This window comes from Myxine glutinosa, chromosome 1 (assembly GCF_964187855.1).
Source record: "Myxine glutinosa chromosome 1, kmMyxGlut1.1, whole genome shotgun sequence".
NCBI lineage: Eukaryota > Metazoa > Chordata > Myxini > Myxiniformes > Myxinidae > Myxine > Myxine glutinosa.
In genome coordinates this window covers 280722042-280738135 of record NC_136261.1, presented here as the reverse complement: position 1 = coordinate 280738135, position 16094 = coordinate 280722042, and the positions used below count along the sequence as shown (strand labels likewise).

The 16094-nt window shown below is 43.5% G+C and overlaps 1 protein-coding gene across 1 annotated transcript in view; it reads left to right on the top strand.

The window, feature by feature from the left end:
- LOC137438177 (E3 ubiquitin-protein ligase RNF38) overlaps positions 1 to 16094 on the top strand; it is a 43811-nt gene that overhangs the window by 14779 nt on the left and 12938 nt on the right. Inside the window, 7 exon segments of the mRNA XM_068133192.2 lie at positions 3879 to 4149; positions 5101 to 5235; positions 10063 to 10278; positions 10494 to 10637; positions 10640 to 10663; positions 11003 to 11026; positions 11029 to 11111. Of these exon segments, the coding sequence (XP_067989293.2) occupies positions 3879 to 4149; positions 5101 to 5235; positions 10063 to 10278; positions 10494 to 10637; positions 10640 to 10663; positions 11003 to 11026; positions 11029 to 11111 (897 nt within the window).

Genomic DNA, 16094 nt, shown 5'->3' with positions numbered 1-16094 from the left:
GAGCTGCGACCATTCTTTACATTACGAAGGTCAGTTACACACAACAAAACCATACTTTTCACATTCGTTACACTTTCTCAAAATTGTTACACTTCTCAAATTCGTTACACTTCTCAAATCCATTACACTTCTCAAATTCGTTACAATATATCTATATATATATATATATATATATTTATATATATATATATATATATATATATATATATATATATATATATATATATATATATATACATATATATACATACATATATATATATATATATATATATATATATATATATATATATATATATATATATATATATATATATATATATATATATATATATATATATATATATATATATACACACTCCCTGAATGAAAGCGTCCCTGAATGAAAGCGTTTAACCCTGGTGTTGGGCTAGCGGCTAGGGTGCCGGCTTAGGATCCCAGGATCCTGGGTTTGAATCCCGGTCGATCGCTGAATTAACGCCAGGGGGGTTGACTCAGCCTGTCATGGATCCTGGGTTTGAATCCCGGTCGATCGCTGAATTAACGCCAGGGGGGTTGACTCAGCCTGTCATCCTTCCGAGGTCGGCTAATTGAGTACCAGTTCACTGGTAATTCCCTGTTTGTCGTTAAAGGCGGCAAAAAGGGTTGGCGTCAGGAAGGGCATCCAGCCGTAAAACATTGCTTCAGAAAGGGGACCAAAAAACAACAACAACCACGGTTCCCGAAAAAGGCCAACCCCCGCAAATGGCCTCTAAAGGTGGTTTTATAATGAAAGACCTGTCTTCTTCTTTACTTTTCGGCTTTGGCTTGTTACCAAACTATTCTTTCCTGTTTACTCTCATATTAACATACATTTTTGCCAATATGCATGCATCTTTTTATTTTCTTTTTTATATAAAGTCAAGGCCCATGGAAGAACTGGAACACAGAGGATAACAGAACAAGGAAGAAAGCGAGAAAGATTGTGTTATGGGGGAAAATGAAAACAAGAGGAGGGGGGGAAGGACACTTGGGTGAACAAGCTCAATAAACTTGATTTTACACCCGTTAAACCATCCCCACCCCTCCCAAAACTTTGCTTACGTATCCAAGTATTTGAGATCAAAAGATTAATATGACGCAAGAGAACAGAGCCTGGTGTTGGCTTAGCGGTTAGGGTGCCGGCTTTGGATCCTAGGATCCTGGGTTCGAATCCCGGTCGATCGCTAAATTAACACCAGGGGGGTTGACTCAGCCTGTCATCCTTCCGAGGTCGGCAAATTGAGTACCAGCTTGCTGGGATGAATGATCCCGGTGTGTACCCCGGTTTAGAATAGGTACACTGTATCCCTACGCATCGTAAGAGGCAACTAAGGGTTGGCGTCAGGAAGGGCATCCGGCCATAAAAACATTGCCTCAAACAGGGAACCATGATTGTCATGGGGCCCGCAAGGCTAACCCCCGCTCTAGCGGGGAAAATGGCCTTAAAACGATCATTCATTCATTCATTCAGAACAGAAGTCCTCCCATTTCCCCAAGAATCTCACAGACCACACATAGTCCCCATGGCATCGAGCTGAAAATCAGCAAGTAGGGGGCTTGATGAAGAGGTAGGGGGAGGGAGGACGATGAAACAGTGGAACGAAACACAATGGCCTGGTGTTGGCTGGTTGGTTGGAGAGGAGAAAATACACAACTGAAAGGAAGCTTGTGCTAGGGGAGGGTTACTGAGGGTTGTAAATGTCTTCAGTATGTATGGGAGATGACCTGAGGAAGTGGTGAACAACCATCTTGTAGCCCTGGTAGTTGGGGGGAAGAACGGGATTGAACAGACTGAGGAAGTTCGTTCTCCAGGTGAGAGAATACAGAAACAAATGAGTGGAGGTGAGCAGTGAACCTGGATTTTGGGAGTTTCACCAGACGTTGTTTATTGGCAGACCACATGTGTCCTGGAAAAACCTGGAGGTGACAGAGCATGGAAAGGGCAAGGGATGCAAGACCAGGAAGAAGGCAGTCGAAGACACTGATCTGTCTGCAATGCGGGAGTAACAGTAACAGATTCCAATGATTTTGAGGGCCTTGGTTTACATGGCATCAGTAAGTGCAAAATGTGATCAGGCAGGGCCCAAAGGGGGCGAACAGTAATCCATCGAGTTGCAGATGAAGGCATTATAAGTTGTTCGAAATTTTGAGATGCCAATGAAAGACTTGGCACAATGGAGGATTCTCAGTTAGTGGCTGGCTTTAGAGGCCAATTGGGTTCTAACTGTAAAACAAATAGGTGATGCCTGTCGGTCTAATTTCAGATGTGGATTCATCCTTTGCTGATTCCCCAGAACCACTGCTCACCTCCACTCATTTATTCCTCTTTTTCCTGCCTGCGGAACCACCTTCCACACGCTCTTCAATCTCATTCTTCCCTCCAGGTCTTCAAGACAGCTGTTCACCACCATCTCCAGTCATCCCCCATCCAAAACCATGATCTTTTCTACACCCGTTAAACCACCCCCACCCCTCCAAAAACTTTGCTTACGAATCCATCTTGTCCATTCCTTACTTCCTTCCCTACCACTCATCGTTACCTGCATCCTTTGGTTTTCCTTCTCCGTCGACTTTCTCCCAATGTCCTGCTGCTGGCGTTTCCCCTTTGTCCTGTTGTTCCCTTTACCTATATAGAAACAAAACCCACTTCAAGTTGCATTTTACCTTACTGGTAGGTTGTTGCTTACAATGTAAAGTCGAGAAAATAATCACTACATAGGTCAAGATTCATGGAAGAATTGGTAAGCAAAGTGGAATCTGGTGGACCAACAACAGGTTAAAGGGGTAGAACAAAAAAAGTATAATAATACAGAGCAATTAACAATGCAGAGCCTTGCTGTGGTATATAGACTATAGTTGATCTCTAAACCAATGCAGACTCACTCACTACTTGACTGACACACAGCACCATTACAGTGGCTTTTTTCCCCTTTTTACTTCAGGAATGTGTGAAGCTAATACGTCCACCCAATACAAACACACACACACACACACACACACACACACACACACACACACACACACACACACACTTACAAAACCCCTCTCCCACTGCATAGGCCATAGGGAATGGTTATCTAATAATTGTGTTTTTAAATATACATTTGGTTTTTACTGCAAGTAAAACGGTGTATTGGCAACATAGTGTCATGAAATGTACGGGCTCGTTTTGTATCTACTGGTACATCTTACACTAGCTTTTCGTATTGTGATGGGACACTTTCAAGTTACGTGATGACGATGTGAAAGTGTACAAAACTGAAATGACTTTTCACATGCTAGACCCTAGCTCCTCAAAATGTCACCACATGTATGATCTATAGTTTAACAGATCAGGGCAGAACACTTGCCTTTGAGCCATATAGTCGAAGTTTGATTCCTGACCTGACTACAAGTATAAACTATTGGATTGGTGCTTTTCAGGCATGGTGTTGCATCACAAAGTGCTTCGTTCCTTGGTTGGGCGTTAAAACTGGGCATACATCTGATCGCATTAGTTGATGGATGTGAAAGACCTTGGTGTCTCGCTGAGAGTAGGAGAGTTATCGCTGGCACCTTGGTCAAATTACAAATTTTGGTAACCTTCAGTTAAAAGTCGACAGGCTTGGCCAGCTGCTTTGTGAAACACTTGGGTCAAAAACCTTCCCCAGTTGACCCCACCTGAAGGTTGGAATATTTGGGGATGTTAAAAAAGTAGCAGTTGTAGTCGTAGTAGTAGTAGTAGATTCACCCATATAGCCAGAACCTACTTATTTAGCAGCCTCAATTATTACCATCTTCTTGCGGGGTCGGCCGAGGGAAGTTTTTTTTCAAGTTTGAAACATGTCCTCAAGATTGGTCTTCTTCCTTTTTTTTAGTCCTCCTGTTAGAAGGCCAAGGTTACGGAGAGATCGCCCTCTTCGGTACCTTCCTCCTGGAAGGGATGAAGGCCGGGGTCCAAGGGGACCTGGGGGTAGAGTTATGGGTGGTCCAGGATACCACCCAGATGAAACGAGCCTTAACTTCAGCCCCTGCATTCCTCCTCCAACATCTCGGGTTTCATATCCTCCTGGGGGAGCACCTCAACCACCTCCTCCACCACCCCGCACTGGGCAAGCTCCCCCTTTACTCATGGACCTTCATGAGCAAGTGGGTATTGATCTAATGGTTGTTTTTTTTCCTTTGATGATAATGATTCTTTACTTTCGTACAATATTATATTGTTAAGGGCACTGCCATCTCATGTCAACTTCCTCGCCCCCTCCCCCCCCCCCCCCTCCTCCTCCCTCACCCCATCCTGAGCCATGATTATTATGATTACTTATTACCCACATTAATCCTTCCTAGCCCAACTCTCTTATATGCTGGTTTCAAAGGCCCCCTCCCCACCCCCCCCCCCCCCCACCCCTTCCCTCGCACTCCCTGCCGCTCTCCCCCTAGCCTGTTTATGCATTCCCTTGCTGGTTGTGCCAAACTGTTGCCCCACTAACCCACTGCCGATACCTCCTTGCTCGTCCATGAGCCTCACTCTTGTAGAGAAAAAAAAGTAAATGCACATGGTGCAACTTCTCCCATTTGCAATACTATGTCAGATGTGCTATTTTATTTTGTCAATGTAATCGATTGGTTATTACATTAGGATTAGGGACTGTCTTTCATATGCAAGCATGGTAAACGTTGACCCCTCCCACTTTTCTGCCCATCTGCCTCCCTTCTTTCCCTCCCCGGTCTTATTTAATCCCCTTTATGCTTTTCCTTATTGTTTTTCTTTGTTTATCCTCCTGCCGTTTTGTATGTTGTACGGGTAGATGGCTACTTTGCCTATGTTACAGGATTTAAAGCTGCACCATGGATATTATTGAACTTTTTTCAGTTGTCTTGCTTACAAATTCCTTGGTGGTGAAACTGCTGTCTCCGAATAATAACTTTATATCGAGTTTAAGTTCATGTTCTTCCTGAATCATTTGTTCTCGTGGTTACTTATTTATTTTACTTCCTTAGTGATGTGCTTCATTTGCTTTGTTCTTCTCTACTTCCTTATGGTCTGTCTTTCTGCTTTCTCTTTGTTTTATGTATTTTCTTTTAACCATCCCTTCAAAGGTTCGAGTTCCCTTTCCAACAAGCTCTGCAGCACCACCAACCCTTCCATGTGCTCTCCCTCACGCACTTCCTACTCCTTGTGGTTCTCCTCTACCACCATGCTCACTTGTCTTCAGCAGCCAACATTTTCCCTCGGTGAGAGCAAGAGTAAGAGGTGTGCAGGCTTGCATAGGCAAGAGTAAGAAGTTTGAGTGAGATAGAGAGAGAATAGAATTGATTGAGAATATCGGCAGAATGTGAGAGTTAAATCAATTTGAGAAAGACCTAAACATTTGGATAATACTAATACTGAACTTTCAAAATGACATGAATGTTAAACGGGGCCTTTTGCGCATGCGCTGTGTTTATACTGACTTGGTTTTGCACCACGGTCACTTTTAACCTGCCATTGCTAGCATGCAATCTGTGATTCAAATCGTTTTTTAAAAACACAATTATCAGCATTTAGACAAGAGAGTGGCTATTTCAAAGTGGTTAACCATAATTTTTGTCTCTGAATGCAAATCGGACTCACAAAGAGAGGAAATATGAGAAATATCCGTGAATGAGACTAAAGAGGTGTTGATTTCCTATAATTTCCTATTAGTACAAGCTAGCGGCCACAGTGGATAAATAATACACACACACGGTTGGAAGGACGCTTCAACTTTTAGCAACAGATGCAAAATGTACAATTTATCTTGTGGCCCCGGAACCAAACAAAACAATCTATATTATAATAGCCCTTTCAGCTCCTGCATCTCCCAATACCTCCCCCTCCCCCAAACATGTATAATAATATATAATGTTGCAGTTTTAGTAAACCGCTCGGAGGCAATGGCAACCACCATACAGGTCCCTTAGTGTAGTTATTTCTGTCGTGTAAGATTAGAATAGCTCCTTCCCCTTGTGTAATGGGTTAGTGTCATACAATGTGTTGGTGAAGGGTAGAGAGGCTTTTTCACCTGTTTTTCCTTGGGGGTAATTGTTTTATGTGAGCAGCGCTTCTCATGCCGTATGTGAGTCCGTGTTTTAATCTAGAAGACTGCTTCATGTGCGCAGCATGAGCCACGAGTGTATTCCTCATTGCGCCAAAACCCATTTCAAATCACGCGCTAAAACCAAACCGTCACCCACTCTATTTCCCCCAGATCTTTCCATTATACACAATATGTAAGTACTGTACATCCAATGACAGTTCTGAATACATTTTTTTTGTTGCACTTTTTTTTCCTACGCACACATGAAATTTCATTGCATTAAGTCGTTATACATGTTGTTCAATGCTCTCCGACACGGAAAGCCTCACGACCCACTCACAACAAACCTCACTTCAACTACCCACGTACTTCATCGTTACCTCCTTCGGCACAGTCCGAACTCCTTCACAAACCTCCATCACCATGATGCCCATTACGGGCACCGCTGGCCTTAGAGCGCGAGAAATACACGCGGTGGCAGGAGCTCTACATAAACAGAGGTTTGGCATTGTCAGACAGAATAGACAGAGTCCTGTGGATGGTGGATCACTCTGTCCATTCCCACAAGCCGTTGCAGGCTCTCAGAGTTAGCCCCACACCTGTGGAGTGCTGCGAGGGAAGCTCAATGTTGGGTGTGGCTATGTCTTACCCATGCCACAGTTTCCCGAGTGACTGAGAAAAGCCATTGCAGAAGCTGGCATGGGCGTGGCCAAAGCGACAGTGTGCCAACGAACAGCTGTATTTCCACAAAGAGCCCGTTTTTATCTGGCTTTATGCCCCACCCATGCTATCCATGTATAAAAGACTCACAGGGCAGGATCTTAGAGAGTCCGTTGTTGGTTCTTGGCTTTGGTTGGATGTTGGTTTTGGCTTCGGTGTTCAGGTTCATCCCTGGTGAAAGGACGCTTGATTTGTGGTGCCTGTGTTGGCGGGGCGAGCTGCGGGTCAAGGCACTTGGATGGAAGGAGACCATATGACAGAAGCCACGCTGCATATATCTTTTAGTTCTCACACAGTAGGCTATTATCTTACACATCTTTTCTCAGCTTTTGTAGTATAAAGAGTGTTCTGACAACTCAAAAGAGCTCAACGAAAAGGCAGTATGCCACCAACTGGTCTTTTCAGAACAACAGCCCACAGCCCAACTTCTCTGGGGCGGCCACTGACTGATAAACTAATTTTCACATTTTCTCTCCTGCACCTTGACATGCTTACATGCACCATGCCTCATATCATCTCCAACCTGTACCATTAGACACCGCATAAATTCCTCCCACCTTTACCCCTCCCTTTAGTGTTGGTTCGCAGAAGCACGACTGCTTTCGCCTGGTAAGTGAGAGGCCGTGATCCTCGCAGTCTGTCTTTCTAATCTTGTTTTACGTTTCAGTGAAGGTCTAATGGGCACCCTGTATTGCGTAATAGTCAGTAGATAAGGCATAGTTTAAAGTTTTGCTCTCCTCCATTTTCTTTCCTACTTGTAAATATTGCTGCACTCTTCATTGTACGTTTTGACTTGTATTCCCCCATTGTTCCCTTTGCGTGCATCTTCCCCTCCCACCTTGAACAGTAAAGCCCTTGATATCCCTCCCCCCATTTTTTTTTTGCATGTTCCCACTTATGCTTTGTAAATAATTCTAATAAATCTCTTGTTGACGTTACCTTTCAATCTGTCCGTGCCCGTCTTTTCCTCCATTGATCTAGTGCTGTTTGAACTTGGTTTAGCAAGGGAGATTATCTATCCCCGACTAATTGGCCCATTCAGTCCGGCATGCATCAAGCGGTAAAACTCATCCGCCCTCATTAAAGATCGAATTAAGATAAGATTCCCGATAAGACTCCCGGCCAGAAGGCCACGTGACATTAAATCGTATTAGACGGCGGACACTGAAGCACGTGTTTAACTGATTAACACTCGCGATTGATTAGCAACCTGCTGCAGCACGAAGTTATTTGTGCACGGTATCCTCAGGCATGGTAAGTTTGAGGGGAACCGAGGCTACCCCCCTGTTAGTAGTCCCGAAACCCGGGGCCGCAACAGTATCATTTTAAACTTACCCTGTACATTCACATTCCTTCCTATCGGTGTTCAGAAGTACCTAGTCCATATATACAGTCCATTCACTGGTAGCGATCCATCTGGGGTTTGTGTAGCACATGCCCGCCCACTCGGGCCTTGCACCGACCCATATAGCCGGAACTACGAGTAGTTTCCCGTTCGGTGAGCTGAGAAGGTTATCAAAGCTGAGGTACAGTCCTTTCTCTCAGGTACTTTTCCAAGTGTTTTCAGCTTAGTTTAGAAGCTTTGTGAGCTATTTTAGGTGACAATCATATTTCACACACAACAGACTTTATAATGCCCCGGACACCGCCATTACTTAAGGTGGGTTTTCACGGGACACGCGAACCGTTCGCGTGTCCCGTGAAAACCCACCTTTAGGGTTTCTGCGCATGCACACTGAGCATTCTGGGGTGGAATACGTCATTTTGAAAGTCACATATTAAGTAATTATGGTGTTGCTTTCATTATTTTTGTCCTGTAGCAGTGAGTAAACTTTACAAGAGGTGAACTAATGCAATTTTAAGACATTCTTACATAATGAAATGGAAATGTTAAATAATGTGAAGGGAAAGTGGGTTTTTGGTCTTGTATGTGATTACTAGAATATAAGACCAGTCGCTTCGCTCACGGGAATACCAATCTTTGTGTAATTGCAAAAAAAAACAGATTTGTTAATGGAGAAAAATACACTTGTGTTGGGGAAATGTATTTGTATTTTGTTAATGGGGAAAAATAATGTAAGTGCATATGATTTGTATGATTTGGATTCATGGAGATTCGTGGAGATTTAGAATCAACGTGGTGGATAAAACATCTTTGTAGGGAGGGGGATAAGTGGTTATGTTTACTTCCTGAGAATGGTTTCATTGAAATCCGATCTAAAGTTAACAAAGAAGGATTCCTGGGAGATCCTGCTCTCCATGCAGGGATAACCAACGTCACATGTTGGCATTTCCAGTTTTGATACGTGTGTCCATGTACCCATAAAAAAGTTTTTTTTAAAAATCTTATTTTGGATCACCAACATTCTCGGGAGTTACCTGAATCCACCGAAGTTGGATTTATTGAAATCCGTTAATCCGTTCTCAAGTTATAACATGACAAACAGATAGACAAACAGACAGACAGAGACGGCTCCTTTTATAATATAGATGAGTGTCTGATGTAGTACGAACATTTACTTGTCAGTAAAGGCCATAAAAAAAGCAATAAACTCCACATTTTTTTGCCTTTCAATGTGCACATTAATGTTCATCGGTAAATTTGAACTGTGCATTCAGTTGTTTCAATTCTCTTGTTGCTTCCTTTGCATTGGAATCAAAACTTCTTCCCCCTCAGGTCACAGGCTATTTCCCAACAGGCCTTGAGATGAACATCTCATTAATGTCCACCATGCGGCTGATGCAATCTAAAAGCTGCATCCACAGTCTCAGTATTGTTCACTTGAGCCTACTTTTCAAATGTGCCCGGAAGTCTAGCTTTCTCTTACTCTGTACACTGAAGTGGTTGCCCTCACTTTTGCCTGAATGCACAAAGATAAATTCCTTAATTGAGGAACACATGTAACAGAACAACAATGAAAGAAAGCTGTTGGTGGTTAATGGATGATGGAATATTAAGTTTTGGACTGAAAGGAAACGTTACCTAAGAATTTCTGTTGGAGGTTGAAGTGTTGAAAATATCTAATGTTTTACTTCTGTTCGCACCCCCCTTCCCTTTATCCGCACAATTTTTATGCGTGTTATTTCTGTTTTTGTGTTTCTTCTTAACATCGTTCCTATTATTTCGTCCTTTTTCCCTTTACAATCTTTTTCCATCCACTGTTTCCACATTACTTAACCTTGTTGTTGCTTTTATTTTTGACACTCTCAATCTCACTCTTATTCCTGCCCCTCTTCTGCCTCTGCCCACCTCCTGCTCTCTTTTTAAAATGCTTCTATCCAGCTCCTGCCCAGTTGTTCCGTCCATCACGTTCAAGTTTCGTACCCTGGGTTCCACCCTGTACTGCCAGGAGAGCCGTTTGTGCTGCATCCACCCCCTCCTCACGTGATCCATCCTCACCCTCATCCTCATTCCCACCCACATCCCCACCACCACCCTCATCCTCATCTTACGTCGCCAGCACGGTTCCTTTCTCTTCAACAGCAAACAATGCGAGCGGTGAGAGGGAAAGATGTTGGGGGGCAGCGGGTGGAGGGGGATTTAAGGGAAAAAGTGGTAAAAACAGATACGACAGTGGAAGGGGCAGATGATAAAATTAGAACATTTTTGCTTTTCAAAGAAACAAAGAGCAGGAAAGAGTATTGGTAATTGCCAACTTCATGACTTGGTGAGTTTTTCTTTTTTTGAATTGACCGCATTCCTCTATATTCCAGCCATTGCAACGGATCGAAAGTGAAGTTGAGCTTCTTACGGAGCATGTCGTCACGGGCTTGGCTTACGGGGCTAGTGGCAATGGTGCTGGCTCAGCCTGCCACCACCAAACCACCCCCATGTCTCCTACCTCCCAGCAGAGTCTCTCAACCAAGAACTTACTTTTGGAATGGTCTGTCTTCCCCCTTTCCATGCTTCAACTCTTTTTACCTTTAATCGTTGAGGCATTTTATTTTGCAAACAAAACCTAGGCATCTGCCTTTGGTTGCTTGTTCCTTTATATATTTGACATTACCAGACCAGGTTGTATGGTCTGGTAATGTCAATTAATGTCAAATCCTGAAGATTCGTTCTCCAAGGAGGTAGAAAACCTTTTGAATCTTGCTCGCACCTTTCTCCAGCACAAGAAAACAACTGTTTAAAGGCAATGTCATTTGTTTGGCTGGGATGACAAATCGCAGGTGTGAATTAACATGCATGTTCTTCCCCTTCCCCCACCCCATGTCTGCAGCCATATCCACATTATGTTGGACGAAGAGGAGGGGTGGGGGTCGGAGAGCGAGATCACAGCAGCCTTTTCATCATCCAGCATACCATACAAGTTTCCTGCCCTACTTCCTGTAAGGGAGAGGTGGCAGTAGGTGAAGATGGCCATATAGGGCACTCATTTGAAAGCTTAATGTAGAGTATTGATGTTACTGTGATTATTTTTGTCATGTCAGATGAGATTTATGCAGGCATGATACATTTCTGCATTTTTATTTTATACAAGGTCTCGGCTTGTGGAAAAAGCTAGGACACAGAACATATCAGGACACAACATAACAAAGGGAACAGCAGGAGAAATGGGAAATGCCAACAGCAGGGCAGAGGGAGGACCCGACAGAGATGGACATCCAGGGGATGCAGGTAATGATGAGTGGTATGGGAGAAAGCGAGATGAACAAGATGGATATTTGGATACGTAAGCAAAGTTTTGGGATGGGTGGCGGTTGTTTAGCGGGTGTAGAAAGATCATGGTTTTGGATGGGAGATGACTTGAGATGGTGGTAGAACAGCTGTCTTGAAAACCTGGAGGGAAGAATGAGATTGAACAGAGTGTGAAAGGTGGTTCCACAGATGGGAAAAAGAGGAATAAATGAGTAGAGGTGAGTAGTGGTTCTGGATTTAGGTAGTTTCACTCGGAAGGGGTTGCTGGTGGACCGTGAGTGTCCTGCAGATACCTAGGGGGGAAGGCGGTGGGGACAGAATACGGAGAGGACAGAGGGTGCAAGACCAGGAATGAGATGGAAGAAGATAGAGAAAACACCGACCTGTCAACGATGGCAAAGTGATAGGCTCATAGACTCAGCTTCATCACAAGAGATTCCAATGATCTTGAAAGTCTTAGATTCCACAGCATCAGGGAGCCAGCCCAGAGGGGAGACTAATCCAAGAGTGGAGTTGGCCTTGATTTCTATCGGCAGACAGTTTGAAGAGCAAGGCAGGATGCCAGACTGTAGCAAAAGCTCGAGATATGTCAAGAGAGACCGCCCTGATCTCATGTCTGATATTGAGGGCCTCCATCCATTGATCCATTGTTGGGAGAGCAGAAGTAGCATGTCCAAAGTAAAGTGACCAGGTCTGAATCCGAATTGATGATCTGAGATGAGGCTGTTGGAGAAAAATAATGATTTTATGTCAACTGTGATGATGGATTCCATGACCTTGCTGATGATTTGAAGTAAGCTAATTGGTCGAGTTGAGAGGATCCTTTTTTGCACCTTTTTATGCAATGCTGTGATGTTTGCTGATTTTCAAGCAGATGGAAGATAACCTGTGGTAAATGACAGGGTGAAAAAGGCAGAGAGAGGAAGTGCAAGAGCAGCACAGTAGGTTTTCAGACCACGTGAGCTGATGCCGTCCGGTCTAGTTGCAGAATCAGAGTCGAGGGTTGCCAGAAACTTTTCCGCCTTCTCAGGTGCAAAAAAACACAGAATCCAGTAGCAGTCAAGGTGCCACCAGGTTTTAGTGGAGGGAGACAAGTGTGAAAGCTTATTCTTGAGATTGGACAGATGTTTTCTGGCTCTTCTGAGAGTAGACACACACACACTTTGATCTTATGAATGGATTGTGGAATGATCTTAGGTTTGATTTTCCTTCCATCAGGAGAATGCAGGTTGTTTTAAAGTAACTGCCTCATCACAGGATTCAGAGTACCAAGAGCGGGAGGATGGATAAGATAACTTAAGACGAGATGGGATGAATCTGTGCATAAGAGCGAGCAGGTTTCTGTGGAAGAATTCCCAGGCTGAATCAATATCAGGGGCTGTAGACATCGGAGACCAGTCGTGGAGTGTGATGGCTGCTTGTAGTCTGTGCTAGTTTGCCTGAGTGAACTTGCCAGACTCACTGAGGCTGTTCTCTGAGAATGGCCAGAGAGATGTTGACCTTCACAAGCACATGATCAGATGAGCCAATTGGGGCAGAAGCCGAGCAACATACATTGTCAGGGAAGTTGCCAAATCCAGAAAGGAAGATTTGCCATTGGGAGAGATCCGGGTGGGAAAATTCATGGATTGAGTCAATTCACAGGCGTTTTCTGAAAATGTGATTTATTTTTGAGATTCATGTAAACAACTTAGCTCAGCGGCTAAAACCAAAAAAAAAAAATCAATTTTCACATTGTGATATAAGCATGAAACTTGGCAGTGATGCTCTTACAGAGATACTCTTTAAATCCATTCAATTAGCCAACTCGAAATTCAACATGGTGGCCATTTTCTTCAATATGGCCACCAAAATTGCTAAAATGTGCCATAAACTTTTAAATATTGAATTTAGGACATACGAGTATCAATACAAAATCACAGAACTACATCTATATATTAAAGTAGTGGCAGTTTTCTGTCCGTCTGTCTCGCTACATCATTATGTCTATGATGTCATTACGGCGTACGACGGCTGACTTCACCGACCGCCATTTTAATTTATATGCCGTTCAGCCCGAACACGTCGTCGAAGCGGTCAAACCTGTCACATGTCACAATCTGCATGCTCTACCTTTACGTTTTTCCTTCAGTGTGAAACACAAACATACCGATTTTTAAAATGACCATCAAATATCGAAAGTATCAGTGCTGTGGGTCTTCCAAATGACACAGTACGTATAGGCCTTAGACTTCATGCCTTCATTCAGGCCGCTTCGGACAAATTAGCCCAGGTTTCTTAATATAGTAGTATCGTTTTCGTGGTAATAACGTTAACAATAATAATAACGTTATATAATCTATATATTAATAATAACAATAATCTATATATTATGTGGTAAATATATCCATAACCCTTTAATTCCAATGTCGTGAATGCAAAGTTAATGGATTGAAGCGGTGTATGGTTCATGAATCATTGATGAGCGGTGTACGGTACTGATACCCACGTAGTAAGGAATTAGCCCAGGTTTCTTGATATCATTTTCATAATAATAATAACGTAACGTTAATAATATTGTAAATCTAATCATAACGCTAATCCCTTCGAAGTGACTGCAAAGTTACTGGAGGTTAAAATATATCATATATTACAATCGCCATGCTCTACCTTAGAGTTTTTCATTTAATGTGAAACACAAGCAAAGTGATTGTTAAAATCATATCGAAAGCAAACGCGTTATGTACCTATAGGCCAATAATATACTGTACTAGTTCATTATTAATGCGGTGTATTATTTCAGAACCCACGATGTTATCTCCCATGGCCAAGAAGGACTTTTATCCTTGAAGATAATAAATCGTACCACAATGACGTATTAATACTACACTAATCTTCATTATTAAATGGTGTATTCTATTTATATATTAAAGTATTTATATATTAAACAGCGGTTTTGGAGAAGCAGTTGCAAGCGTTTATGGATGGACTGACAGAAGGACGGACTGACTGACGGATGGAAGGACGGACAGACGGACGGATGACGTGTCATCGCATAAGCTTCCCTGAACTTCATTCCAGGTGAGCTAAAAATAGATAATATGTAGTTCTGTGATTTTGTGTTGAATTTTATTACCTATTATTTATTACCTATGATTTGAGAATTGTCTGGTTGTGTTTGTTCTACCTCTATACACTGCTGAATATCTGGGCATAATGAGTTGATACTGGTGGTTGTACTCAGGGAGACATACAGGGCAGAAACAAGCAGTTGGGTGATTTTAAGTGCTTATGCCTCCTCTGCATAGTAAAAAACAAACAAACAAAAAAACACCTTTAGAGGCCATTTTTCCCCGCAAAAACGGGGTTGGCCTTTTTCGGGCAACGTTGTTGTTGTTTTTGTTGGTCCCCTTTTTGAAGCAATGTTTTACGGCCGGATGCCCTTCCTGCCGCCAACCCTTTTTGTCGCCTTTTACGACAAACAGGGAATTACCAGTGAACTCCCCCTCCATCCCCTCCCTTACCTCAAATGGCCACACAGTTGACATCGCACGTGACAAAGCCGAATGCCTCAACTCTGTGTTTGCCTCAAAATCCTTAGTCCCAAACCCATCTCTCTCTGTTCCCACCTTTCCCAGTCAAACCAAACTGCTCCTGAACTCTGTGTCCTTCTCTCCTGACAAGGGGGAGGAGTTTTTGTCAAACCTCGACTCTGATTCTGCAACTGGACCAGACGGCATCAGCCCACGGGTCCTAAAATCCTGCTCTGCCGCTCTATCTCACCCTCGCTCTGTTCTTTTCACCCTATCGTTTGCTCAAGGTCATCTCCCAGCATCCTGGAAATCAGCTAACACTACCGCTTTACACAAAAAAGGTGCTAAAACAGATCCTTGCAACTACAGACCAATCAGCCTGCTCCCAATTATCAGCAAAGTCATGGAATCCATCATTGCTTCGGATATGAAATCTTTCCTCTTCTCCAATGGCTTGATCTCTGATCATCAATTTGGTTTCAGACCAGGTCACTCTACTCTGGACATGCTGCTTCTGCTGTCTCAACAATGGATGGAGGTCCTCTATGCCAAACAGGAAATCAGAGCTGTCTCCCTTGACATATCACGTACCTTTGATACGGTCTGGCACCCAGCTCTGCTCACCAAACTCTCCTCCTATGGTATCCATGGAAATCTCCATGCATGGCTTGCGGACTTCCGCTCTGGTCGTAGTCAACGTGTGGCCCTAAATGGATTTCTCTCATCTCCCCTTCCTGTTCAGGCGGGAGTTCCCCAAGGCAGTGTGCTGGGCCCTGTGCTTTTTCTGGTCTTTATCAATGATCTCTCCGACTCTCTGGAAAATCCTCTCTATCTCTATGCTGATGACTCCACTCTCTGCCGCTCCATTCCTCTTCCCTCAGATCGGCAGTCTGCAGCCTCCTCACTCTCTGAAGACCTGGACAAAATCACAGTCTGGTCAAACAAGTGGAACATGTCTTTCAATCCTGACAAATCTCACTCTCTTACTATGTCTCTCCGAAAAGATCGACTGGACAACCCTCCCATCTACTTTCTCAACAATCCTCTCCAAGAAGTTCTGTCGCTCAAGCTTTTGGGTCTCACTATCTGCCATGATCTTTCTTGGGAAAACCACATTTCCAAGCTGGCCTCCAAAGCCAGTCGCCGACTGGGCATCCTCCG